Raw genomic sequence first — 27,864 nt, 5'->3', positions numbered from 1 at the left:
CCCCGCGCCCGCGGCGCCGGGAGTTGGTGGGGGCCGGCCGGCCCCCCCGCCGCCGGCCCCGGGGGCCCCCCTGCCCCGCGCGCCCCCTCCGCGAGCCCCGGCCCCGAGGCGGCGTTGGCGGGCGGCGCGCCCGGGGCGCCCGGCCAGGCCGGGGGCGGGGGGGCGGGGCCCGGCGGCGGGGCGGCGGCGGCGGGCGGGGCCGGGGCGCGTGGATGTGAGTGGCCCGGCCCGGCGCCACCAGGGGGACCCTTCCCCCTCCCCGCGGCAGCCACCCTACCGCCCGGGGGGCGGGGGCAAGCCGCGGGGCTGATTTTGCCAGCAGCCGGGGCTGTTCCCCGGGACCCCGGAGCCGGGTGGGTGGGCGGGGCCGGGGCCGCGGGGGCGGCCCCGGGGGGCCGGCCGGGGCGGGGCGGCGGCGGGGGCGGCCGCGGCTTGGGCCGGGAGCGGGAGCGGGCGCGAGCCCCCGAGCCTCCGGAGCGCACCATGGAGACGGTGGGGCCCGGCCGCAGCAGCTTCCAGCCGCACCCGGGGCTGCAAAAGACCCTGGGATTCCACCTGGGTCCAGGTCCCGGGCGCCCGGCCGTTCTCCCGCGCTGGGCGCAGGAGATGTACAAGAAGGAGGGGGCCGGGCCCGGCGTCCGGGCCCCGGCTCGGGAGCAGCCCCCAGCCGCCCCCCCCGCAGGCTGGGCCGCAGCAGCAGCCCCCGCCGCCGCCCCCCGTGCTGCACCTGCCCCCCATCCAGCCGCCGCCGCCCGTCATGCCGGGCCCCTTCTTCATGCCCTCGGACCGCTCCACCGAGCGCTGCGAGACCATCCTGGAGGGCGAGACCATCTCGTGCTTCGTGGTGGGCGGCGAGAAGCGCCTGTGCCTGCCGCAGATCCTCAACTCGGTGCTGCGGGACTTCACGCTGCAGCAGATCAACTCGGTGTGCGACGAGCTGCACATCTACTGCTCGCGCTGCACCGCCGACCAGCTGGAGATCCTCAAAGTCATGGGCATCCTGCCCTTCTCGGCGCCCTCGTGCGGGCTCATCACCAAGACGGACGCGGAGCGCCTCTGCAACGCCCTGCTCTACGGCGGCGCCTACCCGCCGCACTGCAAGAAGGAGTTCGCCAGCGCCCTGGAGCTCGAGCTCACCGAGAAGAGCTTCAGGGTGTACCACGAGTGCTTCGGCAAGTGCAAGGGGCTGCTCGTGCCCGAGCTCTACGTGAACCCCAGCGCCGCCTGCATCCAGTGCCTGGACTGCCGCCTCATGTACCCCCCGCACAAGTTCGTGGTGCACTCGCACAAGGCCCTGGAGAACAGGACGTGCCACTGGGGCTTCGACTCGGCCAACTGGAGGGCCTATATCCTCCTGAGCCAGGATTACACTGGCAAAGAGGAGAAAGCCAGGCTGGGCCAGTGCTTGGACGACGTGAAAGAGAAGTTCGACTATGGCAACAAATACAAGAGGAAAGCACCCAGGGTTAGTGTCTCTGATTGTCGTTCCCCCACCCCCTCCCCCTCCGTTCCCGGCCCGCGGTCAGAGACCCTTCTCTCCCCCCACCCCCCCACCTGCTGGGGAGCGCTCCTTAGCGCGGAGCAGAGGGGAGTCCGAACGGGACCCGGGGGAGGTGGGGGGGGGGCCCTACGGTGATGCTCTCGCATGAGCCGCTGGGAAAAGTCCCACCCAGAATCACCTGGCTTTAGCTTCATTGTCTGGAGCCTCCCGGCCCCTCGATTTGAGGGGTTGGATTTCGGATCACTTTTAAGACCGTCCCCCCTCCCCCCTTGATAAAACCCACAGAGATCTAGGATTTGTGGATTGTTTCAGTATTAAATCCTCAGTCTTGGATGGGAAATTCGATTCTTAAGCCACATTGGCTACTCCCTGGATCTTCTTCCCGCTACTCCCCTCCCCACTAACTCTCCCTTTCCCCCCCTCCCCACTCGGTGGTCAGTTTATTAAAATTCTGTAGCCTTGTGTGGATAAAATGCATAATGCATTAAATGTAAATGCTTTCCCAGGTTACTAAGCAATTGCAAAGATAAACAGTGGTGGGGAAGAGAACCTCTCCGTAGACTTAGAGAATTAAAAAAAAAAACCCACACATCTAATCACAAACATTGAAAATTTGAAATCAATCAGCTGTTGTTAAATCAGGAGGTATGGAAGGTGGAAGAAACTATATTCTTAGGGCCCCCCTCCACCCCCCCGCAGTGATTGACTTTTAGCCTTAGGCTTTTTTGCGATATTAAATTTTAGGCAAATAAGTGAACGTGTGATTGGGCTAAGGAGAAGAGCAGTTAGTTATCCTCTCTCCAGATTGCCAAGGCCCAGTGAGTCTTGAGGCTTCTTTCCCCAGGCTCACTCTCTAATCCTTCCTTTTCAAAGATAGAGAAAGTGCAAGTAAGGCAGGTGTTGTGTCCAGGGTTGCCCAGGAGTCGGAGGCAAAGCCAGACTTCCAGACTCCTGACTCCAGTTCTGGACTGTTGTTAGTCTGCTGGGCCTGTCTGCCAGTGTGTGGATCCCAGCATTCCCTCCCTGTGTGGGGAGAGAGATCTGTTTGGCACCTGGCAGCGGGCCTAATCAGTGGGCACCAAAGCCATCGGCTCCAGGAGCTCCCGAGCCCCATCAGAATGTCTGAATAACCGATGGGCCTGCCATTTGTTTTGAACTCTAAGTATTTCATTCCCTCCCTCCCTTTCTCTCTGAAATAGAGAAAAGAGTGATACTGAAAGCCCTCTGGACAATACAGCTCTGTTGTTTGCTGAGGGTTGGAGTATTTGTGTGATCCTGCAGGAGTCTTGGATTGTGGCAGATCTGGAGACCCATTAGACACTTAGACTATTCACTGAGATTCTCATTAACTTTTCAATGCACCCTTCACACTCCCTCCCCACCCCTCAAGTATTTGTAACTTTTCTTTTAAGGATCCAGGCTTATTAAATTGCACATAGAAAATGCTGCATTTGCGCTCAGCTATTCTTGGGAGGCCTAATTAATTCAGCTATTGCATCAAACTTTTTTTTCTTCTAAATCTGTGAATAGATTCTCCACCCCAGTTTCCCTGGGAGTTCCTCCAGTTTGAGTGTCAGAACCATTGTAGGAGGGCTGCTGTAATGAGGCAAATTATCTCTTCTAGTTGGAGGTGGATGTGTTTTTAATGGTTTGTCTATCCTTAGCTAATCAGGCACTTACTCCGGTGGCAGGTTTCGATTGACCTGTGTCTACGTGTCCCTGGATTTGGGGAGGAGGTGGGACGCCGAAGGGGAGCTTGGGGAGGGGGGGAGTGGAGGGATTGTGGTGGGAAACCTGTTTGTGGGGGAGGTTGTGTAGCTGAACTCCAGATTGATTGTCACTTTGTGAAGTGGGCTAACTTTCAGAAACGGACTTGGCTGCAGTGTCTTGGCCGTTCAGATGGCTCCGTGTAAACATTTCCTACCCCGCCGTAGGCTGGGCTGGTGGGGGGCCCTCTAAGTTAGCCCCCTTTTGAAGCTCCCTTTCCCCCTCGGCTTTCTCTTTGGAGAAGCCACCGGCGATCAATAAGTCGGAGCTGTCTGTTGTGGCAGTTTGCAGATAATTGTGGATCTATTCAAATGGGCTCTCGTGCTGTTAGAATACTGCCGGAGGCAAATAACACTGGAATAATTTTTAGGTCATCGAGCCCACGGCTGCTAGAAAGGAGGCTCTTTTGTGAGAAGAGGGTGTGTGCGATTTTTGCATATTTGGCTGGATGTGGGTTTGTCTGTATGTTTGTGGTGTTTCTCTTTTACTTGGGTCGGTTTGGTCTCGGATTGTGGTGTGGAGACTTTGGGTCCCAAGCAGGACTGGCTTGGTAAAAGCCACATATTTCTGGAGGTTGGGGTCGAGGGAGCCCGGGCTGCTGGATATTTAGGGCCCGTTTCTAGTGAGCCAGCGAGCAACATGCCCCTACCTGCTCTGGAGACGCCCGCCCGCCAGCCACCTCAGAGTGGAATAAGAGCCCCTCTGAAGGCCACATGGGGAAGTCGAGTCTCCATTACAAGGCTGCGATGTAGCGGAAGCAGAGTGGGCCCACGAGGGGATCTTCCAGGGCTTTCAGAAACCAGGAGAGGAGCTTTTCCTAGGTCTGATCTCACTTACTGATTTATTTCTCCCCTCCTGGCTCTTGGCTCTCGACTTCTTCCCGCACTTCCTCTTGCACAAGATAAGTTTGATTTTTTCCCCTGAGTTGAGATCTTTGGAAGGTGGGGGAAGGGAGAGCCCAGGATAGTGGGGAGAGACCACGTTTTGTAGAAAGTCAGGGCTGGCTTTAAAGTTAGACTCTTACACGGGGGGCGAGGGGGTCCTCATCGTGGGTTGTTTACAGAGCCCTCCTCTCTCTGAGGAGCCTCAGTTTCCTCCCCTGAAGAATGGGGGGCGGGGGGAGGGAGAGTAATTAATGCCTGCAGTATTAAACTTCACAAGATTCTTGTGAATGAGATTATATAGGTAAAGCCAGAAAGGGGAAAAAAAAAAAAAGCCATGTATAAATAAATGCCTGCTTTGATTATTTTCCCTCTCAGTTTCACAGCCACCTCTTCATCTTTGCCTGGTTTTTCCTCAGTGTCCTCCGTTCTTGTAGGCCCAGGCCCTGCCCTGCCCGGCCCGGCCCTGCCCTGGTTTCCTCTGAATATTGATGTTTCTTTCTCTGCCCGCCCCTTTCCTCTTCCTCCACCACAAGCTTTTCCTCTCACTGGGTTTGGGCACCACAATTTGAAGCCTGGGAGTAGCAGGGTTCCACCCAGCAGGACTACTTCTGGCCCAGTCTCCTGCCCCCTCCCCCCCAAGACCTCAAGAGCCATTTTGGTGGGAGACAGATTCGGGATGAGCCCCAGGGAGCCCCAAGTCTTGGACTCCCATCTCGAGCTCCCTGGGTGCTGGGTGACCCGGAGCCCCGGCTCCTTTCTGGCAGCTGTCGCTCTGAGCAAACCCACTTATCTTTTGTTGGCTTATTTTATTCGACTGCTCTGTCTTTATTTCCTTTCCTCCCTTTACTGTCTTTTATATATATTTTAAAAATGATTTTATATCACGGAGAGGAAAAGAAAGGAAACAATGTATTGTAAATGTATCAGCCTGTTAGAGAACTTTCAGTGGGACTTTATCATTGACCTCACGATCAACAAACATTTATTAACCACCTACGAGGTTTACTCATTTCTTGGAAATAGGAGTCAATCGAAAGTGCATTCGAGACATTTATTTACTGGCCTGGAAGCACCCCTAGGGGTCATCCCAGTAGAAAGCTGCCATCTTTTCCACCCCAGCCCCCCTGGCCAAATTGTGTTGCTGCCGGGTCCTGAACAGTAGCAGCTTTTGTTTGGGCCAGGTGTGAGTGCTGAATCCCATCAGGGGAGCTCGTGTGAAGGTGGGGACATTTCTCTGTGAGGTCCTGAAATGATAAAGAAAGGGGGCAGGGACCCTCCTTTTAGCCAGTGGTGGAGCTCCCCTCTGTCAGCTGGTGCCACAGTTCACAGCCCCAAAACCATGCTTTGGAAATACTGAAAGGAAGTAGAAGCAAATATTAGCAGGCTTCTTTCTTTCTTTCTTTCTTTCTTTCTTTCTTTCTTTCTTTCTTTCTTTCTTTCTTTCTTTCTTTCTTTCTCTCTCTCTCTCTCTCTCTCTTTCTTTCTCTCTTTCTTTCTTTCTCTCTTTCTTTCTCTCTTTCTTTCTTTCTTTCTTTCTCTCTCTCTCTCTCTCTCTTTCTCTCTTTCTCTTTCTCTCTTTCTCTCTTTCTCTCTCTCTTTCTCTCTTTCTCTCTTTCTCTCTCTCTCTTTTATTTCTTTCTCAAGGCTGGAAATTGAGTCACTGATCTTAATGTGGGATGCCTTTTCTGGTGGTTGTTAAAATGAAAAATGTGTAGGAGGTTGGAAAACCACAAACTCCGATGGCTCTACTCTCCATTTTGGGAGTAGGTCCTTTATTTACCAGCTCCTGCAGTTCAATCGACTTTCCAGGGTACCCAAGGTCCCCTTGTGAGAGGATTGGAGTGGAATCCGGACTCCTACCTCTTTCCCTTTCTTCCCCTTGGAACCACTCCTGCAACTGTAGGTTGGAAAGGGAAGAGAAGTCATATTCTTTGCCTTCCTGTGTGTTCCTCTTCTGTAATTTCCCAAGTCATAGGCCGGGTGAGGAGGTTAATGCTTAACGAGTGCAGAATGTTTGCGGGTGGGTTCTGGAGGAGGAAGGAGAGGCTCCTCTCAACCCCCTGATGATGCTGTCTGTGAGGGGTTTGACTTATGGTCAAGAGGGAAGTCATTCTAGCACTGAGATCAGTCCCCTTCAGTTCCATTCACTCGGATCATGGTTCTTTCTTTTATTTTGGAGTTTTTAGCACACAAAGTGCTATCATTTTTTAAAAAGGAGACAGGTTTGCCCAGAGAGTGGAAATTCATGCTGCTGCCTTGGCCCGGTGCCTTTGAATCTGTCTCAGAAGCCCACTGGGTCCCTGACAATGTCACAGGGTGCTACCACTTTTTCGATGGCGACAGGGGGAGTTGTGTGTGGCCTGTATCTCTAGCTTTGAGGTTTGGACTAGTTTCTCTCTTCCTATGGCAGGAATATCTTGTCTGATTATTCAAGTGACAGGAAATAGTTTCTGTCTTTTATGACTTCAACATTCTTTAGTGCAGAAATATTTTAGTGAAATTTGGGATGGTTTATTTGAATTGTGTACACACCCTCCAGATGATTCCCCAAATTCTTCCAGAAAGTAGGTCAGAAGAAGGATCTTTTTACAGGAGGCCCCCAAGGTAGAGTCTAGATACCTGACTTCAAAACTCAGTCTTTTACACTAGGTTTGGGCCCATGGGCAAATTTTGCTTCAATTTCCTCATCTGTAAAATGGGTATGATAATACTTTCCATTACCCACCTTTCTGGGTGGCTGTGAAGAAGGTGCTTTATAACTCTTCAAATCCTACGTAAATGTGAATTATATAATAATTTTTAAAAATATCAGCAGTTAATAGAATGAATTGATTTTGGGTGAGTAGCTCTGAATAAAATCCATGAATACCCCTATAAAGAGAATTTTGTCCCTGAAAAAAGAGAGGTGTTTTTGTCTTAACTCTTTCATATTTTATCCAGATACTCACTCGGAGAATGGAGGAGGAGAGAGGAGGGGGTTGGAGGTATTCTTTTCATTTTAATATTTCCTTGGAAACCTCTCTTTATTCCTGGAGGAGGTAAATATAAGTAAGGGGGGGGGGGAGGTTAGTGAAGTGAGAGAAGCTGAAAAATGGAGTCTTTTAAAAAACAGTAACTAGGAACAATTCAAATTTTAAGCTGCTTCTTCCCCTTCCTCCTACCCCCACCTGCCCAAGTCAATTCTGTTCTGATTTTTTTTTTTTTTTTAAAGTGGAGCTACTTTAAGAGAAGGCCCTGCTTACTTGAGTTAGACAGAAATAGCCCTTTGTTCTTACTCTGTTCTTGACAACCAATAGTTCACACAAAGTCTAGCTCTTCCCCTCAATTAGGATACAAGCCTTGGAGTCCCAAAATCCAGAATCTGGCCCTTCCTAACTTGTTTTTTTTTTTTGCAAGACCTCGGGGCCTCATCTATGAAATGGGTGTAATTCTGGGCCTGTTCACTTCATACACATTTCTGGTGTCCCAGAAATCTCACCCTATGTTGAGATGAGCGAATTATTATTATTATTATTATTATTTTTAAGAACAACAGTATTTAGTAGCTTTTTCTTTTTCTTTTCTTTTTTTTTGGGGGGGGGGAGTCACCATAATAGAGGCTTAGAAAGTCATTTCTTTTATCCATTCTGTTTCGTATAAGTTTAAAAAATACCGTCCTTTTATATGGCACTTGAAATTTGGCTAGGCCCCTTTGATCGTCCCCCCACTGGGTAGCTTTAAATAAAAAAGGGCCTGGGGACTGGAGGGAGGTGGGGGGGGGGATGGGAAAGGGAGGGGGAGAAAAGACTGTCTCCGAGCTCTCGGTGGGTGAGTGATTTTTCTCTGTTGGGCTCTGGGCTTTCATTTGTTTTTTTGGATGCAAATTTTGGTTAACACGGAGCCCCCCAGTAAATTGGCAGCCTTGAATTTTTATAGTAGCGATTGTTCTTTGGATTCTTCTTTAAAGCGGGCAGCCCCAAAGGCTGTGGATGGATGCCTTCCATACCAAAGCCACCCTGTGAATTTGCTGTGAATTTGATTTGGCCGATGTTGTAATGGTAACTGATAGGAAAATCAATGCTAATGGGGCCTTCCCAAACTGCCGCTTTGGCTTTTCCGAAAAGGGTGGAGGGCTGGGACCCAGGGGCAGCCACATCTTAAAAGCTGTAATTGTATTTTCCGTGGAGCGACTTGGAGATAAGGAGGAAGGGAGCCAGTCCTTGGCCCAGCCTCCGGCCTTGCCGCTCCCGCCCGCCTGGGGAGGCAGGAAGCTTTGCCTGGCTTTGCAGGATTTCTGGACAGACAGAGCCTGCGTCTGTCTCCCCGCTGCCCTGGCCGGGGAGTGGCCCTCTGGGGATCCTGAGCTTCCCCAGGGGGGAGGCCGGGGCCTCGGGCCTGCTCCCCCCCAGCCTTTTGCTTCTCCCCAACTCTCCCCCCCTCAGTGGTAGCGCTTTGAAGAATAAGGTCATTCACTTGGACTGCTCCTTGGTTTCTCAACCTTTTCACCAGCCGGTTTGTGTAATGTCTGTCTGCAATGTTGAGTAAGGGCATTGAAATAGCAGACAGGATATCCAGTGTAAGGAAGTCTGGCTTAAGTAGAACTCAGGCAGGGGCCGCTGGCCCGGCCTCTCCAGCCACCCCAGACCACGGGCTGCAGAAGCTGGGGAGAGGGGACTCTGGGGGGCGCTTCTCCCTGTCCCGGATCCCCCATGCTGAGCCAGCTTAGGATGGGGGAGGGGCGGCGGCGGCCGCCGAGCTGCTGCTGTCTGCCGGGGTTGTCTGTCTCTCCCTCCAGGAGGTGTCTGATCACTGGGCCCTGCCTGCAGATTACTGGCCTCTCCGTGGCACTGAGGCGATTTCACAAGCACTAATAATGTCTCTTTCGAGGGATTGCGCAAGTTCAGGGAGAATTTCTCCACTGGAGGAATTATGCAAGTTTCAACTGAAATGCTTTTCAAAAGATTTTCTTTGTTTTGAGTGAGAATACTGAGGTTGAAATGCTTGGCGTTTGGTAATTGGACTCTAACCCCGAGCTGAGGGGGGGAAACGGGGCCAAGTCGGGAATATTCTTCGCTTCCTAAACACGACCCAGCGGTACTGGCTTTGTGGGACGGTTCTGTCCGAGCAGCAAGCTGAGAAGGGCCAGCCGCCGCTCAGAGAGGTGGCTGCTGGGATGTCGCTGGGCTCTGGGGAGCCTGAGGTGGCTCCGGAGACCTTCCCTGGGGGTCTGTGTCGTACCCCGAGGACAATGGGCCAGGATGGGGAGTAGCTTGAGGGTCTACCCCCCTGGCGCCCCTCCCCTCCCCCCTGGCCTGGACGGCTGCTGCTGCACTGCTCGCTGATATTTATGAGTATCTTTTTTATTATTTGACTCCATGACCCTCTGTTTTTGTCTTCCAGAGTCATGCCGTCCAACCCCCCCTCTGGCGAATCCCTCCTAGGGCAGTTATAACTGGGCCAGAGTGGGGTTGGGAACAATGCAGACTTAGGGGTTTGCCCAGGACCGACAGGGATTGATTTTAAGGACAATTGTTTTTGGCTGATCTGTATTTGCTATTACAGGAAAATCAGTAGTAGTTTTCAGGTAACTTTGTTTCTGTTCAGGCTCCCAAAGATTAATAAGAATTGTCTGAGACACTAGGGAGAGATACTTTTTGACATTATTTTTTTCTCCTCCTTGAGCCGAAGGCCCAGCATTTCTGGGGCTGATTGGAGGGGGGGGGGGGGGTCTTTCTTCTGACTTGTTGGATGTGAGTAGTCAATGAAGACCTAAATGACTCTGGACATAGACTCTTTTACTGAGCATGTTTTCACCCCCCCACACACTTGTAGAGACTTGGAGCCCATTCTTTGGGGTGGGGAAATGCCAGGGAAATACCAAAATAAATTGAAAACCCAGTTAAAAATTTTTTTTTCATTACAGAAAGATTGTAAGGCAGATTCTGTTCTGGTGGGGGGGCAGTGGAAGTGAGAGTTTGCACTTGATATCAGGTTATGTGACTCAATCTGAGATTTTGCTGCAGTTTGTAAAAAACCAGCCATGATCAGGCATGAATAGCTGGTAACCGAACACCTGTTTAATATTAAAATCCATCACTCTGTGCTTCGTGGCTTAAGCTTGTAATTCAAGTTTCTTTGAGCCACTTCCCTGTTCGTTCTTTTTTTTGGGGGGGGGAATGGGGAGAAAGGAGTGTTAGAGAATCCTGCCTGTAGCCAAGAAAAGGAGAAGAGCGTGAACTTGCTTAGGATTTTTGTCTTTCTTGGTTCTTTGGATTTCTTTATGATGTCAGCAATTTGTAAAAGATTATCAAAAAAAATTCTGCATTGAGACCTTTGCTATCGCATCATTTATGGAGAAGATAAAAGGCTTGGGAAAAATTCTGGAGGCATGTTTTCATTAGTTTTTTTAGTCTTTATTTGAGATGGGGGTAGAAGAGAGGGAATACAGGAGGAACTCTGGGTATTATTAATGTAGATTGATCTTAATGGGTGTAATTTTAGAAATTAAAATGAGATATATATATATGTACACGTACATAAATATACACACAGACACACATATTAATCTTCAGCTTGAATCAGTCCTGATGGTTTTAGTTGGGGCCAATAATGGAGACTGGGGTTCCGGGCTAGGCGGGGTGCTTTTGATGATTTGGGTATTTCTGGAAGACATTTCTGGATGGCTGAAGTGCTAGGATTCATAATATTTAGCTGTTAGGATTAGGAACTCAGGATGTGGAGCTGGAAGGAACTTACTATTGGCATTATAGTTCATCTGAGTTTTCTGGATGCTATCCTAATTATTTTGAAAAAGAAATTCTGCTAAAAACCTGTTCTGTTAATAGTTTCCCTCCCTTTATTTCAGAGGAAATTAGAATGAAAGTTGGTTGCTTTGGGTTCTGCTATCAGGAAGGACTAAGCGGCAGGTGTCGATGAGATCCTGCTGCTGATGTCGGGAAGGTGGCATTTTGCGGCCCATGGGGTGTCTCTCTGACATCCTGGGAGGAGCCCGGTTTTATTTAGGCTCTGGTTGGTGTGAAAAGATCTTGAGTACCTGACCAGCCGGTATTTGTTTATCTTTCTCATTCCTGGTCAGTTTAGGCAGGTTGCCATCAGTTCAAGGTTACACAATGGATGAGTGTTTTTAAATATTACGGTGAGGTAAGGACAGAGCTGAAATCAGGCTCCAATGTACAGATGTGGAAAGAAGCCCAAGGGGCTCAGGCAGCCACCAGCGCTCTTGGAGATGCTGCCCCAGGAGGGGCCACAAGCAGAGGATAGAGATTTCTGGCTGCCCTGGTGACTGGCTGTGAGCTTGGACACTCCTGATCTCTCTGGGCCTCTGCTCTCTCACTTGTAGAATGTTGATTGAGCCTATCTGAGGTCTCTTGCAGCTTTGACTTCTCCGACCTATGGCCTCGTTGGGGTCATAGACCCCTTTGTGTTGTGGCTATTGCAGCCCAAGGATGTACTATAGAGAGTAAATGTTTCACTCTACAAATTCGGGAAGGGGGAGGGAGTGAAGAGACAGAGGGAGAGAGGGAGGGGCAGAGACAGAGGGAGAGGGAAAGGGAAGAGAGGTAGAAGGGCTAGAGAGGGAGGCTAACCATCTCCTTGGAGCAATTAGGGCAGGATTCCTCAGGTGGGACTCCAGTGGATGCGAGGAAGAGTTTCTTAAGGTAGAAGTCAGTGATACTTAGAGATGGAAAGAAACAGGAGAGTTTTGTGGAAGAAGTAAGCCTTGAGCTTCAGCTTGTGGAGAGGAGGGGGGAGCCTCACCTGGCCCAGCTGAACTCTGGGGAGAGAAGGGGAAAATCTTAGGACGTCCCAATACTTTAGTTTGACTTCTTAGCAAAAATGGTATTAAGTATGACACAGAAGGGAAATGGCAACCTGCAGATAAGTGAGACTGAACATTATTTTTTCTTGAGTAAATATTTTCCAGGAAATGACAGCATTTTCTCTCCGTCGGGCTCCCTCCTTCTGAAAGCTTTTTTTTTTTTTTTTTTTTTTAATTTTTAATTTCTTTAAGCCAGGGTCATAATGAATATTTTGGTATTTTTCTGGAGGAATAGGATTGAGCTCTGGGCCCTGAGAGTTTGGGATATATGCTCCCAATTCTAGAAACCCAATGAGTTGGTGGGAGGTGGCCCTAGCCCTGGCTCCTGGGGTGCTGCCTCTGCCACAGTGCATTCTGGGATTTCCCTTTTGGCTAAATGGATGCTTTTTGTAGGGGGAAGGAAGTGAATTCCCTGTGGGATTGGGGGGGGTAGAGGGGCGGATATTGGGGGCATGTTGTGTTTCATATGCAAAGTACAGTGACTCCCCCCAACCTTGAAGAACAAAATCTTCAAAACCAATCATGACAGAGCTCAGTGTAGCAGCTGTTGGCTGTGTTCGAAAGAATATTAATGTTCCAAAGATGTACAGAAGGCTTTTTTTTTTTTAAACTGGTAACAAGAGAAGATACATAATCCTTTTGAGAAAGTAGAAGTTTTTTCCCTTTGGTTAAAGACACTAGTCAATGTGACATCAGTGATTTGATGATAGACTCTTCAAGCTGCCAATTTAGGTTTAGGGATGAGCATTGTTAATTGGTTAAGTGAAGGTGTATTGGGTCTGGGATATATAAAGGGACACTTTTTATTGAACATAAAATTTGACTAGTTCCATTAGTAGTTAAAAAAGCCAATTTGGGCCATTTCAGGAAGAAGGCCCTTAGTTAAAAAAAAAAAATCAATCTTTTGTAACAGAATTTGTTTACATATGTTACAACTCTCTGCCCTGTGAACGCATTTCATTGCCTTTGATTTGAATTGTTTTTCAATTACCTTTTAATTGGCTTGTCTGATGGTAATAGTCTCTGTGCCCCTCACACAGTAGACACTTTCTAATTTTTCATTCATTTCATTCATTCTCTTCCTCCATATTTTTAGTTGCTTATAGTTCTTGGGCAGATTGCATTTTCTTGTAGTCCTGTTCCATGACGTTAGTTGATTGGTGGCTCGTGGGACACTAAACACTAGGAAGTTTTTTTAATCAAAGAGGTTATTTTCATGATTAACTTTTGAAAGCAATGAGAATGCTCTTCAGTGTAGCCCATTACTGGTTACCTGATTTTGCTGTCCAGTTAAAATAAGAAAGTCTTTCATGGTTTTTTCTCTCATTCTAGTCGGTAAAACAGATCTCACTCAGTAATTAAATATAAGATGATTCCTTGTTTACAGCCTTCTAATGAAGATTTGGTACACCAGAAGCAACTTATAAAAATAACTCTGTAATGTCACTACCATAGAATGTAGCAGCATCTCTGAAAACAGTCTTATTGGAAACACAAGGGCCAAAAGGGTGACTTTTGTTTCAAGATTAATTTTCAGAGTTAATAATATGCTCTATAAATGCCTAGTGATGCTTATTAATCAAGTGTCTTATCCTCACAATGGGGGTAAAAATCAGAATCAATTTAAGGCAGAAATACACTGCCTTAGAAGTGTATCTTTGAGCCTATAGCTTGGCCAGTGGGTAGTAGGTGGAGTGGTGGAGAAAAAGGCTACTACTCTTGGAGTCAGGAGACATCTGGCTTCAAATGATGGCTCACGTGAGGGTCTATGGGCAGGGGCAGATTTGCTCACAGGGCTAAATGGAGAGCACTTTGTAATGCTCAAAATGTGAGTTGTGAGACAACATTGTAACAGGGTGCTTCCGAAACTGCCATTTTGAATAGCGTGCATGATGATATTGGGCTCCACTGAATGCCATATTTCAGAGTTTTGCTGTATTGAGGTTTGAGCGAGGTAAAATGCTTTTTTAAAATTAAAATTTTAAAAATGTTCTTTTATAAAGAAATGCAACAAGGCCTAAATGGATGTTTTACTTGTTTGTTGCTTTGAAAAAGCAAATTTAACAAATTCGTCCCCAGTATTCCAGTTTTCCTAAAGAACAGGCCAAGAAACTATTTAAGGGGCCAGGATGGAAGGGGGCATGACTTATTCCTCTGTCCCCTTTTATGTCATGAAGTTACATTTTAAATCTATTTATAAGAATTCTTGCTTTCCCTGACACTGAAGTCTAACCTATATGTACTTCCCTGTAGGGGTGAAGTCATCAAGATGGTTTATTTGAAATCTTCTAATTCTGTAGTTTCCCCACTTGTAGTGATTAGGGAATCTGAAAAGCACTGGAAAAGGGAGAAAAAAGACAGGATTTTTAGTCAAAAATATAATGGATGGGGGTGAGGGGGAGAGAAACCTAGAAACCTGACATGGAATGACTTGAGGTTAGTGAGAGGTGTGAGCTAATGGAAAAAATCCTGGATTTGGGTTCAAATTCTGACCTGACTCCTTACCCTATTATGATCTGATACCAGTCATTTCCTTGGGCGCTTCATTTTTTTTATTTATAAAATTATAGGGTTGGACAAAAGCAGAACTTTAAAAACTTTTTTCTCCTCCTGACATCTTTTGCCCAAGAAATTTTTACTCCAAATAGGTATACAAATCACCCATTGACTGATGAGCAGTCAGCATTTTGTAAACCCCCCCCCCCCACATTCAATTATGATCCCCCAGCAAGTTTGGGACTTACAATGTATGAAGCTGGGGGGGGGGAGGGGAGTCAGAGGACACTTCAGATCCCTTTAGTATGATCCTGTTCATAACCAGATGTGGGGACCATGTAAACCATAATTGTAGGCTAGCATAATAGGAATGGAAATGAAGGCTCAGCATTTCCAAATATTGTCTTTTCTTTAATCCTTTCCTTTAGCTACATTGTTTTTATATTATTACCAAGTAAGGTACAAGTCAACAGAATGAAGGTCAGATTGTACTTGAAGCTGTTATGGTGGCTTTTGGTGTTACATTGGACCTGGGAGCACAGAGAGGGCCTGAGTCCAGTTCCCCAATTGCTGCTGTATCCAGTTGCACTGATTCTGGAAAATTGTTGCATCATCAGGCCGTTTGCAGGTGTTTGTTGGAGCTCTGTGTGCCAGAATCACACAGGAGCTCATGATTGATTCTTTAGCCGGGGAATATAGGTGTACGTGTTTGGACGCTTTTCCCTTAACCAAAATGGACCCCGTGGGTCATTTTCTCAACAAGATAGTTGATTCCAGCTATAGAAGAACATAGCTCCAATCACCCAGAAAATAATTTTGTGTTATATTAATGATGTTAATCAGAAGGATATTTTAAAATGGTGGAACTATCTGTTTTGGATCATCAGATTGGCTTTCACTTATTTAATCAAGCTTATATAGAAATAGGTTGTGAAATGTCTACAGGAGCGTTCTGTCCCAGACGGTATTGGATTTGAGTTAATGTACTTGGAATATGGTTCTCTTCCACAAAGATGCCGAGATGAGACCATTAATGTCAGTGAAATGAATATCTGTAATGGCTGATCCTGAAGGAGATGGAATCTTAAGGGGTTCCTTTGACTGTCTTTTTTATCCTTTCTTTTACCTGCGCTTTTTCCTTAGCATCTGAAATGTGTGGAGCCCAAACCATTTTTTTAAAAAAAATTATACTCTCAAGTTGAATGATATGCAAATGTAGTCAATTAAGCGAGGGGTTTTTAATTAGCAGTTTAAGTTCATGTGTGAAGTGCCTTGCCTTAATTACTTGACAGTTTTGTTGTAAATTTGCTAAGTTTTTTTCTGCAGAACTATCAAAACTGTGATTTTTTTTAAAAAAAACATTCTTATATTCAGCAAGTATCACCCAGCCTGCCTGACCCCCGTGCTTTTTTGTCTCAGCTCTTTATACCATGAAGACAAGGTAGCTTCTGTAATTGAATCAAATGACATTGAAAAACTCAGTTTAATGGCTCCTGAAAACCTTGTGGTGCTTCAAGTTTAGTTCGCCAGGGCATCAGAAACCACTCTTCTGCTTAGTTCTGCATCTCGCAGGTTATCTCTGTAGCCTGCATGGACAATAGAGAGTATCTACGCTATAAAGAGTGTGTTCCACTTTCCCTAAGCAGGAGAAATTAAATCTTGTCTGAGTTTTAAAAGGCCGTGCCAGTGGAGTCTCTCCTCCTGGGCTTCGGGTAGGGGACTTGGTCATTTTCAATATTTCATCCACCTTTTGCTATGGGTAGCTGTCACCTGGCTGAAGGATCTGTGACAGCCAGATTTGGCTGGAGAGATCAGGGAGGAAGTGGAGGAAGCCTCCAAAGAAGGCCGGAACTCACAGAAGTGCATCCACGGACCTGGACAGCCTGTCATCTGTTCCAGAAGGTGACCTGCTGTCATTTTTCCTCCTCATTTAATCAGGCTCAGTGGGCAGGTCTCTCCCTCTACCATCTCCTGCCTTAGCTGGTCTTTCTTAGGCTGAGATCCTAGCAAGGATCAGGTCTGTGGATTACTGACACCAAAGCTTGCTAATAAAGGAGCGATACCATTGAGGGATTTTTGAAACTTGTAGGAAAACAATGATTTGTCTGAAATAGTTGGGATATTTTTTAAAAACAGAGTAAGTGTAGGGAAAAGGGCATGGATGCCTGTGACTTTCTATGTTATCTTCTGACTGAGAAAACTAAGGCAGTGCCCCCTACTCTGACTTGATGAAGGGTGGGTTTTGCACAGCTGCTGCCCATGCCAGTCTGCCAGTCTGGGGTGGGCCCTCTTCTTTTGATAATTGGGGATTTTATGACAAACTGGTGTTTAGGTCACCATCCTGTTTGAAGTCTTTAAGCCTGCATCAAGCTTGATTCGCCTTTTTAGGGCGGGGACAGACACTTAGATACTGGAGAAACACACAAAGGGCATTGGGAGTCTGTCCCATGGAGTTTTCCCAATGGGGATGATATTGGTACTGGAAGCCATCTGTCTGTTGGCAGTTCTTGGAGTGGACAGTACCTGGACAGACTCTTTCCTTCCCCTCTCCTTTTGTTTTCCTAAAGAAGTGTTTCCCCCCAAGCCTACCTAATTAATGGTCATCTTTAGTAAAGGACCATGTCCAGTATCCCAGACTCTCTGTAAATGTCCAGCCTGCCTGCTGCTATTCCAGGAATTTGTTTCCAGATGACCCAGCTATCAAGTGTTCTGCTGCCTGACCCAGGACAGAACCTCTCCTTCTCTGGGGAAGAATGGACAAACCGAGCTTTCCTTTGATTCCGTCTGGTGTTGGGGGAGATGAGGCAATAGGAAAAGTATTTTAGCATCTTGCACATATTCACTTGGAAAACACTCATTCACATTTTTATAGCACATTCTTAGAGCACTGAGAGCCTAGTGGGGGCAGGGAGTCGAGGTTTGGAGAGGAGGCTGGGGCCCCCAAATCCTCAGGTCTGGGGTTCTTTGCTCCAGCTGCCTCTGCAATATAAAATAGGCGCTTTGTGTCTCTCTGTCTATGTCTCTTAAGCACTGAGGGAGATGAGATATAGACTCTTCTCTCCCGTGACTCACAGTGTAGGGAGAGGAGATACAAGGCGTTCCCAAGGGGACTAATTCAGGCTCATAAAAGCATGAGAGACTTAAAAAATATTCTGAAAAATCTAGAGGAGCAAGTATGGCAGTCCTCAACCAGGCAGGGGTCAGAGAAGCCCCCCTTGTGGAGGTGAAATTGCCATATTCCTGTGGGGCTTTTTAAGGGCTAATCAGGAGATGAGAGGGAAGACTTTTGGAACCCGTGAGCCAGCCAGAGCCTGCTGACCGAAGCAGCCTCCAGGCTGGGGCTTGGAGTGGTCTTGCTTGACTGAAGCACTGGTCATTGAAACTAGGCTGGGAAGAGAGGTGTGAGAACTCGACCCTAGAGACCAGAGAAGGCTAATGAAGATGTTTGGACAGAGGGCTGGTTTCTATGGAGTGCTTCTGGCATGGGAGGACTCGGAGACGCAGTCGGAAGCAACCTCAGGGACTTCTCTGACAGGAAGCTGAGCAAGAAGGAATTGGCGTAACTCGGGCCAAGGAAGCTACTTCCTTCAGCTCACTGCGTGCCAGGGACATATATGACACGGCCGAGCCCTGGCGACGGTATTTTGGACTGTTAAACAAATCAATGGCGATAGAAAAACTGAACTTTAAACTGGTTGACTTGGCTGAGGGAGCCCCTTTTTCAGTAGGAGCTGGGAGCCTTATTCTTCATGTTTTCCCTCTTTGTAGCAGCCAGGGCCCAGGATGCAGGGCATTGGAGCCTCATGGGAGGGTCCAGGAGCTGGGATGCATGGATTGTGGCCTTAGGAATCAGGGGCCCCAGAGGGTGTTCCATCTCCACCATTCCTCATACTGGCGACCTTGGCCATTGTTTAGATCTGAGTTAAGGACCGACCCAAGGAGGGAAGGAGGGGTGGCTGGGTGGGGTTTCACTCTTGTGAAATTTAGATAATAAATCATACAAGATATGTGCTGGGAGGAGGATAGGGATAGCTTCCGAAGCGGCCTGTTCAGAGCCTGTTTCCCTGGGATGGCCAGTGAGGAGGAAGAACAGCTTTAAGTCCCGGCCTTTTCTCCGACTCCAGTTTCAGATTCCGAACTGCATCAGGGTCTTCCTGAGATTGGATTATGTGGAATTTTCTTTTCTTTGATCAGGTCAAGGCCAGCCCCAGAGCTCCAAGGGGCCTTTGAGCTCTTGCCCATAGTTTAGGGCGTCCTGTGCTTTGTGGGGAAAAAAATCATCTAATTTAACTGAAATGGAGGAAATGATGTCTAAGGCATAGAGAAAATTGGATGTATTTTTCTGTAAATAAGCACAATAGATGAGGGAAAATTCCAAATACCAGGCAGCAGTACTAATAGTAGAAAATAAGAGGGCCTGATGATTGGATTGGATTGAATTGCATGATTGGATGAAAGGAAGGAGCATGCTGTCCAGGTCAGTTGCCCTGCTAAGGCTCTTTGGTCTGTGGATATTTTCGTTAGGCACTTGGACATCTGTTATTTGAGGGCCTCAACAGGATCATGGCAAAACGGGGGGAGTCTGTAATGCCCAGAAAGTTTGGCTTAGACACCTAGACGGTCCTGACGATGATGAGAGATGGCCACAAGCAATTGATATTTGATTGGTTATCAGTGATAACCATCCAAGTGGCCCCAGTCTCTGACACAGAGACTTGGAATTTGGGGAAGTTTATTCATGCTTGGCCGCAGGACCCTTGGGGATGGGGAGAAAGGCCATAGAACTTACAGATACTGAGCTGAGAGGTGGGCGGCCAAGGCAGCTGCCAGGCGGGCACAAGTCAAGCTTCTATAGGTGCCTTCAGTGGCCATTTTGGTAAGGATTGTGACGAGTTTACCTGCTGTGAGTGTTTAACATTTGACATGCCTTTTAAGGTCACTGTGACATTATTGGTTTGTGTTTCACTTCTGGAAAGGATGTGAAGAATTTGGAAAGAGTTCAGAGTAAAAGTAATGGCTTGCTGGTAGGTGGTAGGCAGGGCCCTGGGTCTGGAGTCAGAAAGTCCAGGATCCAGATCCTTCTCGGATTCCCCGCCTCCCTCCCCCGTCATTTGTATATATGGACATCTAGTTATAGTCGCATCTTGGGAGAAATCATTTCCCCCCTTGTTTGGTATCTTCAGTTTTTGGTACCTTGCCTGGCGCACAGTAAGTGTTTGATACGTGCTTGTTGACTTACCCTGGCAAGACCCTTTGTCTCTCTGTGCCTCGGTTTCTGCATTTGTAAAAGGAGACTATCTTACTACCTTAGAAAGGACCCTTTTAGCTCTGGATATATGGTTTTGTGTTTAAACTTAAAAAATATGTAAAATAGAGGGCTTACAGTTGCTTACAAAGATAGATATTTATGATGTCATAATAAAGAGAGAATTTTTTTTTAGATTTAAAAAAAAAAAGGAAATTTATCATCTGTGATACTGGAACACACACCCCTGTCCAACCACTGAATTAGATAGTATTGAACTGAAGTCTGGTTATGGAGGTGACTCAGGGCTGTCCCGGCCCTGTGGGTCCTAGCAAAGAGCAAGCAGAGACCTTGTGCCCAGAGAGCTGCTTTACCAGCTTGATGTCGGGGGTGGATTTAGGAGCAGAAGGACTTTGGGCACCAAGAAAAACATCCTCCTCAGGAAGGTGGGAAAGGAGTTAGATAGAGGGACAGGACTGCGGGTGTCCCAGCCTTGGGCCTTTAGCTCCTCCCCAGTTTCCCCAAAGAGACTGGCCTGGAGGTGTTCTCAAAGGGATTTGTTCTCAAATATGGTCATATTTTGAGGTTTTTTTTTTTTTTTTTTTTTTTTAAGGAAAACGTGCCCATTAGTATTGGAAGTGAACAGGCAGTAGTTGTGTGAGGATAATGGCGCCCTGTTCCAGGAGGAACCACCCATGGTGGGCTGGCTCCTGGGTAGCCCTGCCAGCCCAGGGACTGGGGGGGGGGCACAGACTTTTCTCAGGTGGAAAGGGCAGCTGCTTTTCTGCTTTCTTCTCTTCCCCTTCCTTGGGCCTCGCCTCACTTCTGCATTTTGCATGAGGCTCTCTTCTCACTCACTCTCTTTTTTTAACCTTGTCCTTTACTAGGCTCTTTCATGGTATTAGTCTTAGTTGTTAATTATTAATCATGTTGCATATTAATCTTAGAGTAATAACTGCAGCATCTGAAGGCAAGGCAAAGATGAGGAAAACTAGTTCCAGAAACTTAAACAAAGGGAATCTTTATAAAGATCACCTGAAGTTTCAGAGCTTGGGATACTTGTTTATTTACTGTCCATTTGGGGGACACTAATGCCGAGGTATGGTTTTCCACTTTAAGAGACTGTTTGGTGGAGTGTTTAGGTGCTCACAAAGTTTAAAACTGTCCTAAGACATTTGGGACACAATGTGCGGGGTGGGGGGGGGAGTGGGGTGGGGTGGGGTGTGAAGGTCACTGAAGATGGGAATGTGGCATTGTTAAAACTAGTTGAAATACTTGGGACATCTTCAAATGGGAAACTCGTTTCCTTGATTCAAGGCAGCAGCCCGGTCTACTCTTTGGTTGGCCCAAATTTTAGAGAGAATCTACTCATCTACAACTCATACACTTTTTTTAATGATTCATTTCCTATGAAGAATATAAGCTTTGAGTCTTTTTCCCCCATCCTGATCCTTTTAGTCAAAACAAAGAAGTGACCAGAGGGGAGTTTCAGCACTTCCCATACCTTAGGGATACAAGGCGTGAGCCCCATTTTTAGGAGAGGACGAGGTGGGAACAGCCATTGCAGAATTCAGTGAATGGAGAGTCAGGCTTATGATTCTTGGGAGGTCAAGGACCTTGAGAGGCTTGGGGGCAGAAGGTCACAGTGGAGAAACCAGCCTGAGCATCGTTTTGAAGAGGGTTAGAACAACTCAGATCCAGTCCCAGGAACGGGGACCTGGGTCTGTATTTCCTTGCTCGGTTCTGATCTTCAAACTTGGCCTGGAAGATGGAGGTGCATTTGGCCTAACGGTCCCAGTGACTTCCATGTGAAATCTCTCTTTAGCGGGGAGGATGGGGAATGGTAGACTTGGACACTGGGACAAGTTGGGCCCAGGGACCCCCTTTGCCCCTCACCCACTAGCCACCTTCCCCTACCCATGGCAGTGAGGGGGGAATGCGTCCCTCCCTTACCCCACTGGCCCAGTTTGTCTAATTGCATGTGTGAGGATTGAGGCATTTAAAGCTTCTCTCTGGCTTTTTTCTATATAATATTAACATCCACCCAGCCATAATTTGGGAAGCACCACTCATTTCACTGCTTGTTCTCCAAAGACTGGCCTGTAAAAGTGGATGTTCCCGACACTGGAGGATCCACGATGGGGAAAAAACAAAGTCACCTGTTAGTTCTGGGAGCCGGTCTGGCTCTGTCCCGCCTCCGTGGGGTGGACGCCGACTCCTGGAGCCTGTGCACATGAATGAGATCTCCAGCAGCCCCGTTGTGGTAACCCAGCCCTCGTGATCCCGTTTTTCATCACGCCATCTCACTAAAGGGGCTTGTTCAGATTTACAGCGGCATTAAACCCGACACACTGTAGTTTGTCATGAATGTTCTTGAAGCTGAAGAGGGAGCGACTGGAGGGGGCCCTTCCACAACTCCAAGCCTCTGGCCTTTAGAAATGGCTTTAGCCAGCCCTTGGCTCTGCTCTGGGGGGGTGGGGGGATGAGAATGCCCTGTTTCATTTTGTTTTTAAAGCTGCCGCAGGAGGGGGGGAGAGTGAGAGAAAATCCCCTTTGGGGAGCCAGCTTCTGACGTGGGCTCAGGATCTCCTCCTCCTCCCCCCAAGGGCTTTGTGTTTCATTGGCCGGCAGGCCCATTGTCGGTGCCTTTAGGGGCTGTGTTCCCATGTGCTCCAAGGGCGATGACACATGACCTCCCCCTCACACACAAAACCTAAATATACTGCCCTTTCCAGGCCTGTCACTGCACACACATCACCCCCTTGTCAGGATCCCAGATGGGAAATAACATCAGAGGTCAAAGGAGAAAAGCATTGTCTCTTTTTAGGCTCCTTTTTAAGTATTCCTTTCTCTCTCCCTCTTGCCATAAATGGGGGAGGGGAATCCCCCTTCCCCCTCCCTTCCAACTGCTTTCTGATGAAAAGAGAGAAAGTGAAGCATGATTAGCATCGCACCCCCGGGAAGAAAAAGCCTGCCTCCTTAGGTGAGGGGGGGTGGGGAGGGCTCATTGGAAACGAATCATATTTACATTTCTGTCTTTTTGTGGAGCCGCCCCATCTTGCTCAGGGGCAAGTGGAACTCAACTCAGATTGAACAACCAGCAAACTCGAGAGGACACTTGTATCCCCCCAAATTGAAGCCAGGGCTTGTAGAAGTCCAGGAGGGGGGCTTGACCCTCTCAGCGGTTCTGGTCATCAATAAGCTGTATAATTTTTTTTTTAAAAAGCCATATTTCTTCCCCTTTCTTTTCCCCTCCCGCATCAACCCAAATTCAAGTGAAACTCCTCCTTGTGGGAGCCTGCCATTGGGTGACCCAACCTACGCCTCTAAGGATAGTAATGACTTTCTAGTTTCAGTTGATTGGAGATGGAGGAGCTGGTGAATTGAAATATTGAAGGATTAATGAATTCCCGGGGTGCTGGGGTTACTATTCTTTTGTCTGTCTTTGTTTTTAACTGTTGAATATTAATAGAGTGAGGAGAAGAGGGGACCAGGTCGCCTTACAAGATGCTTCTTGAAAAGGGTTTATTCTCTCTCTCTCTTTTGGGGTTTTGTTTTGCAAATATTGTTGTCGGGCTCCGGCCAGGTTTTTGGGCTTCCTCCTGCTCTTCATGATGCCTTATAGATGTCAGCTGGAAAGCCATTTGGATTTAAAGGGATAATACTTTGGAAAAGTCAGATGGCTTTAACCTGAAAATGACTCATCCTTTGACCATATTTTAATGTGGACTTTTTCCTAAGCGTAAATTAAAGAAGGGGAGTTGGTATCTCTTCCCAACCGGGCCACTATTTGAGTCACATTGTGACCATTATAGAAACGTATGTTGAAATCCATAAATTTTGTTGAAACATCCTTCCGTCCTTGGTCTTCTTGATCCCATTTCCGAGCTGGGCTCAGTGGGAAGCCGGGCTCTGGATCCTCATGGCCAAGCAGGGAGGGCAGAGTCAGGCTGTGTTTGGCTTGTGTGTTTACCCAAGCTCTGGGGCTTTAGAGAAACACACAGGACCTTGAACACAGTAGACACTCAATAAATATTTGTTAAATGATTTATTTTGTTGGTCGAGATGCATTTTCCCCTGGAAGAAACTTAAAGCGCTTTCTGTGCCTTCAGGCTCCTCAGCTCCTACTTTTATTTAGTCTCATCTCTTTACCCTCCTGTTGCATCTCTTGCATTTAATGGAGGGACAGTCCAATAGTCCAAAAGTTCCTGGAGGACAAAGGAAAGTGAAGGCTCCTCTCCTTGTTTGTCTTAGTTCTAAAGTCTCCTTTCTTACTTGTGTGAGCTAGGTGGTGGGGGGGAAAGTTTCCAGGGTCACATTTCCATTCTAGTAAATCAAGAGGATTTAATTGGCCATTTGAGTGGTAGAATGAGAAGACCCGAGTTTGAATCTTCACTCTGATCATCACTAGGAGTTTGAGTCACAGTTTCTTCAATTGGGAAGTGAGTAGAATGTGACATGAGAAACCCTAATGTGTTATGGAAATAGGAAGCTCTATTTGTGGCACCCAGAGCATTGTGTTGGGTGCCACAAAGTCAAGTGTAATGCCAGTGTACACGGGGCAAAGGATTCCTTTCCAGGTGATTGAGTTTTGAAGTTGACTAGCAAAGCATGTATTAAGTGCTAACTGTATACCAGACAGTGTGCTGAGCACTGAGGATCCAGAGAGGTAACAACATGATCCCTGGGGCCAGCGCTCCTGTCCCAGTGGGAGAGACCACGTGTTAACAGTGTGGTACCGATAGCCAGGGTGGGTGGGAACCAGTCTCTCTGCCTGGGGAATGGGACCAGTCTCCTCAAGAGATGGGATTTGAGCTGAGTCCTGATGAAGGCTGGGGAAATCAGGAAGTGATGGTGAGGGAGGAAGAGTGTTCCAGGCTTGAGAATGGGGGAAAGCCCCGAGGCCGGGGAGCAGAGGGTAAGAAAGCTAGGAAGGGACTTCCTCTTCTCTCTTGGAGAGGTTAGGGAGCCAGTAGAACTCATTGAGCAGGAGTCAGGAAAATCGCTTTGGCAGCTGAGTGGCGAATGGCTGGGAGGGAGAGGAGAGCTGGGATCACTTAGGAGACTGCTGGTATGAGGCGTTGGCAGGGGAGGGAAGGGGAGCCGTCTACAAGTCTGGGGGAGGACAGGATGGTGGGTGCTCTCAACAAGGACATTTGGAAGGGGGAAAGGTCAATCCAGTCATCTCTAGCTTTCGAGATTGCTTTAACACAATCTGTAGGATATTTTTTACTCCAAGGAAGTAAAAATCTTAAGAAAGACGGAGGAGGAAAGAAGTGTTACTTAGGGAGCTAATTGTGTTTTAGGAGAACACTGCTGTGGGTTGGGAAGGCTGTGTTGTGTTTTCAGGTAATGGGTTAAAACGAAACAAAAAACGCACCACAACATTCAGGTAAGCAGATTAAATTGCCCAGGAGATAGACTGGGATTTAAGTTACACATTCCAGAGACGGACAAGATTTGGGCATGTTTTCCTTGATTTCTGCCAGGATTCAATCTGTCCTGGCTGGGCACGTTGGTTTGAAGTTTTGCCTGTGCTTCCTTGTAGTGGCCCTCTCTATCCGGGTGAAAGAAAGCATCCTTAGTATGTGTTGTGTCCTCTGCACAGAAATCCGCAAGTGAGGTGCCGAGCTGGTGCTTGGGAACCCTGGGAGGCCAGCTCTTCATTCTCATAGCCTGGCTCTAATCAGTTGAGCTTGATTTGTAGATCTGATTTGACAAATTTGTAGATTTTTTTAAAGTTATTGTTATAATGGGCTCTGGGAATATCTGTGTAAAATATATAGAGTTATACACAGTTTGCTTTTGACCAAAATATAATTTTGTGAAATGTCTGAAATAAGTCTAGGCTACTACAAGTAGGAACAGAATTTTATTACCACCACAGAATTTTTAATTCTTTTATCTATTTTTATTTTTGGAGACAGTCAAAGTTAAGTGACTTGCCTGGGGTCACCCAGCTAGTAATTATTAAATGTCTAAAGGTTGGATTTGAATTCAGCTCCTTCTGATGTGAGGGCTGGTACTCTGTCAATTGCTGCTCTAGCTGCTCCAATTCTTTAATTGTTGTCTGAAGTGATATTCCCCACTTCAAAAAAAAAGAATTCTTTTGACTTGACTCTTCCCTCTGTACACCTGTACCTCCTCTTTCCAAATTTTTTGATTTTGATTTTATATTTATATTATATATTATTTATATACATATAATTATAAAATGTTTATTTTTATTTGTTTACATAAAAGATGAATCTATTTATTATTTATTTATATATAAATATAGTAAATATTATGTTTATTTCAGGGGTTAACTAAAAGTTCCTTTACCACAGGCCTTCTCCAAAATCTCCCTGGTCCAAATTGGTCATTTTGGCCCCTAATTACCGGCTGCCTTCCGTTTGTGTGTGTGTGTGTGTGTGTACACGCGCGTGTGCTTTTCTGGCTTTGGAGGATGCTTAACTGGATCCAGCTCCTGGAGAACCTGGAGCACGGCTCTTGGGTCTCTTGCCATTTTGCCATACAGACTTACTAATTGGATTGGTTGAACAAGTGGAATCAGCAGAAAAGACTCAGAAAACATTTTCTCTCAAACATCAATTTACTCTGGAACCTTACCTTTAAAAGTCCAGGCTGAGACAAGTAATTCATCTTTTGATATGCAGTATTTGTGCCACATAGAGGCATTAATTCTTTTTTGTTGTTGTGTTCACCCTGAGTGAGGGGAAAGGGAAGATCTTAAGTGGGTGAGTTTCTAGTTAGACTAGAAAAAAAAATATCTCCTTAAGAAGAAAAAAGAAAGAAAACTTGAGTACCAAGGAGATGTCAGCCAGCACAGACGCCTGATTTTGAAATTTCCTGTAAGCACAGGAACATTAAAGAAGGACGTGGAAACTTTAGAAATGGCTAGAAAGACTTCTCTAGAGTTGCTGGGAGTCCCACAGACAACCTGAGTCTTGCCATTCACATGGGTTTTAACACAGGGTCCCCAGGCTCTGCTGCTGCCTCCCAGGAACTTTTTAGCACCTTATTAGAGAAATGCTTTTCAGCCATGGGTCAGCTCATCATCCACAGCCTTAGTCATCTTATTGGCCATTGTCCTTTGACCTGCTTGTTTTCAGTCTGCTTGGGATGAGGATGGTTAGAATCTTTACTTAGTCTGGTGCCTTTTTTTTTTTTTAAATCTTAAAACCTCTTGAAATCCTGCAAAGCTTTCTGCAGCGCTGGAGCTGAAAGGGGAGAGACTTCAGACTTGAGTTGGGTTGGTTTTGTCACGAAGCTCTTTGTCTCCAGCATCACCCCTGACGTGACCACATTTGTCTGAAGGGCATCTGTTCTTAGTGGGGATGCCTGTGAGCAGATGTTTTCGATTGCATGTGACAGCCTTTGAGGCACACCAGTGTTCTGTGCCTAGGATGACAGAGGGAGCATTGGAGATGGAAGGAGATTTGCACATTTAAGCTCCTAGAAATCAGGGTCTTCCCTCACTCTTTGGGGGTGACTCGTGTGACAGTGCACAATTGTTATTGATATGTCTGATGAGTTTTTAAAATCTGAGTTAAAAGTAGCTGAATTTGTTCCCTGAATGATCATCAGCAGGCTCTGTTGGGGTCCTTGTTTTCAAAAATATCACTATTGCTTTCTATGTTTATCTCGTTAAAAAGTGAATATATTGAAATCTGAATTAAAGTTCTTAATGCCCTCCTTGTGGGACCCAATGGCCTTCCTAGTTTATAAAGATCCTAGGGACCCAGCAAGTACAAGCCTTGTTCTTTCATGGGCTGTTGGAACCCTAGTTCTGCTAAAATTTCACTTTCCCAGAGTGTTCAGAGGGGTTTTGTGGAATTGAGCTGAGGCTTCTGTTATTAAGAATAGGTGGCCCACTGTAGTGCTGGGCCTAGAGTCAGGAAGGGGGCTGTCTATGCAGAACATCACTTTATTTTCCCCATGGTCTTTGAAGACCATGTTCTAATATTGCCATGGGCCAGAGCTACATCAGTATATAGACTGATGAAACAAGAGCCTTGAAATATTGAAAATAGTGCTTGGTCCACAATATCTGTCCTGGAAAAAGGCATTTCTTAGACATTTACAGCTGATACTGGAGTCTTCTTGTTCTGTTCAGAAGATTGATTTTTCTCAGGACATTTGATGCCTT

General features: G+C 47.0%; 1 protein-coding gene across 1 annotated transcript in view; it reads left to right on the top strand.

Moving 5' to 3' along the window:
• The first annotated feature begins 409 nt into the window (after positions 1 to 409).
• SKI (SKI proto-oncogene) overlaps positions 410 to 27,864 on the top strand; it is a 121,240-nt gene continuing 93,785 nt past the window's right edge. The window contains 2 exon segments of the mRNA XM_031963006.1: positions 410 to 659; positions 661 to 1,465. Coding sequence (XP_031818866.1) covers positions 484 to 659; positions 661 to 1,465 — 981 coding nt within the window. The 5' untranslated portion in view covers positions 410 to 483.

Source organism: Sarcophilus harrisii, chromosome 3 (genome assembly GCF_902635505.1).
Source record: "Sarcophilus harrisii chromosome 3, mSarHar1.11, whole genome shotgun sequence".
Classification (NCBI taxonomy): Eukaryota; Metazoa; Chordata; class Mammalia; order Dasyuromorphia; family Dasyuridae; genus Sarcophilus; species Sarcophilus harrisii.
This window is presented reverse-complemented; position numbering and strand designations above follow the sequence as displayed.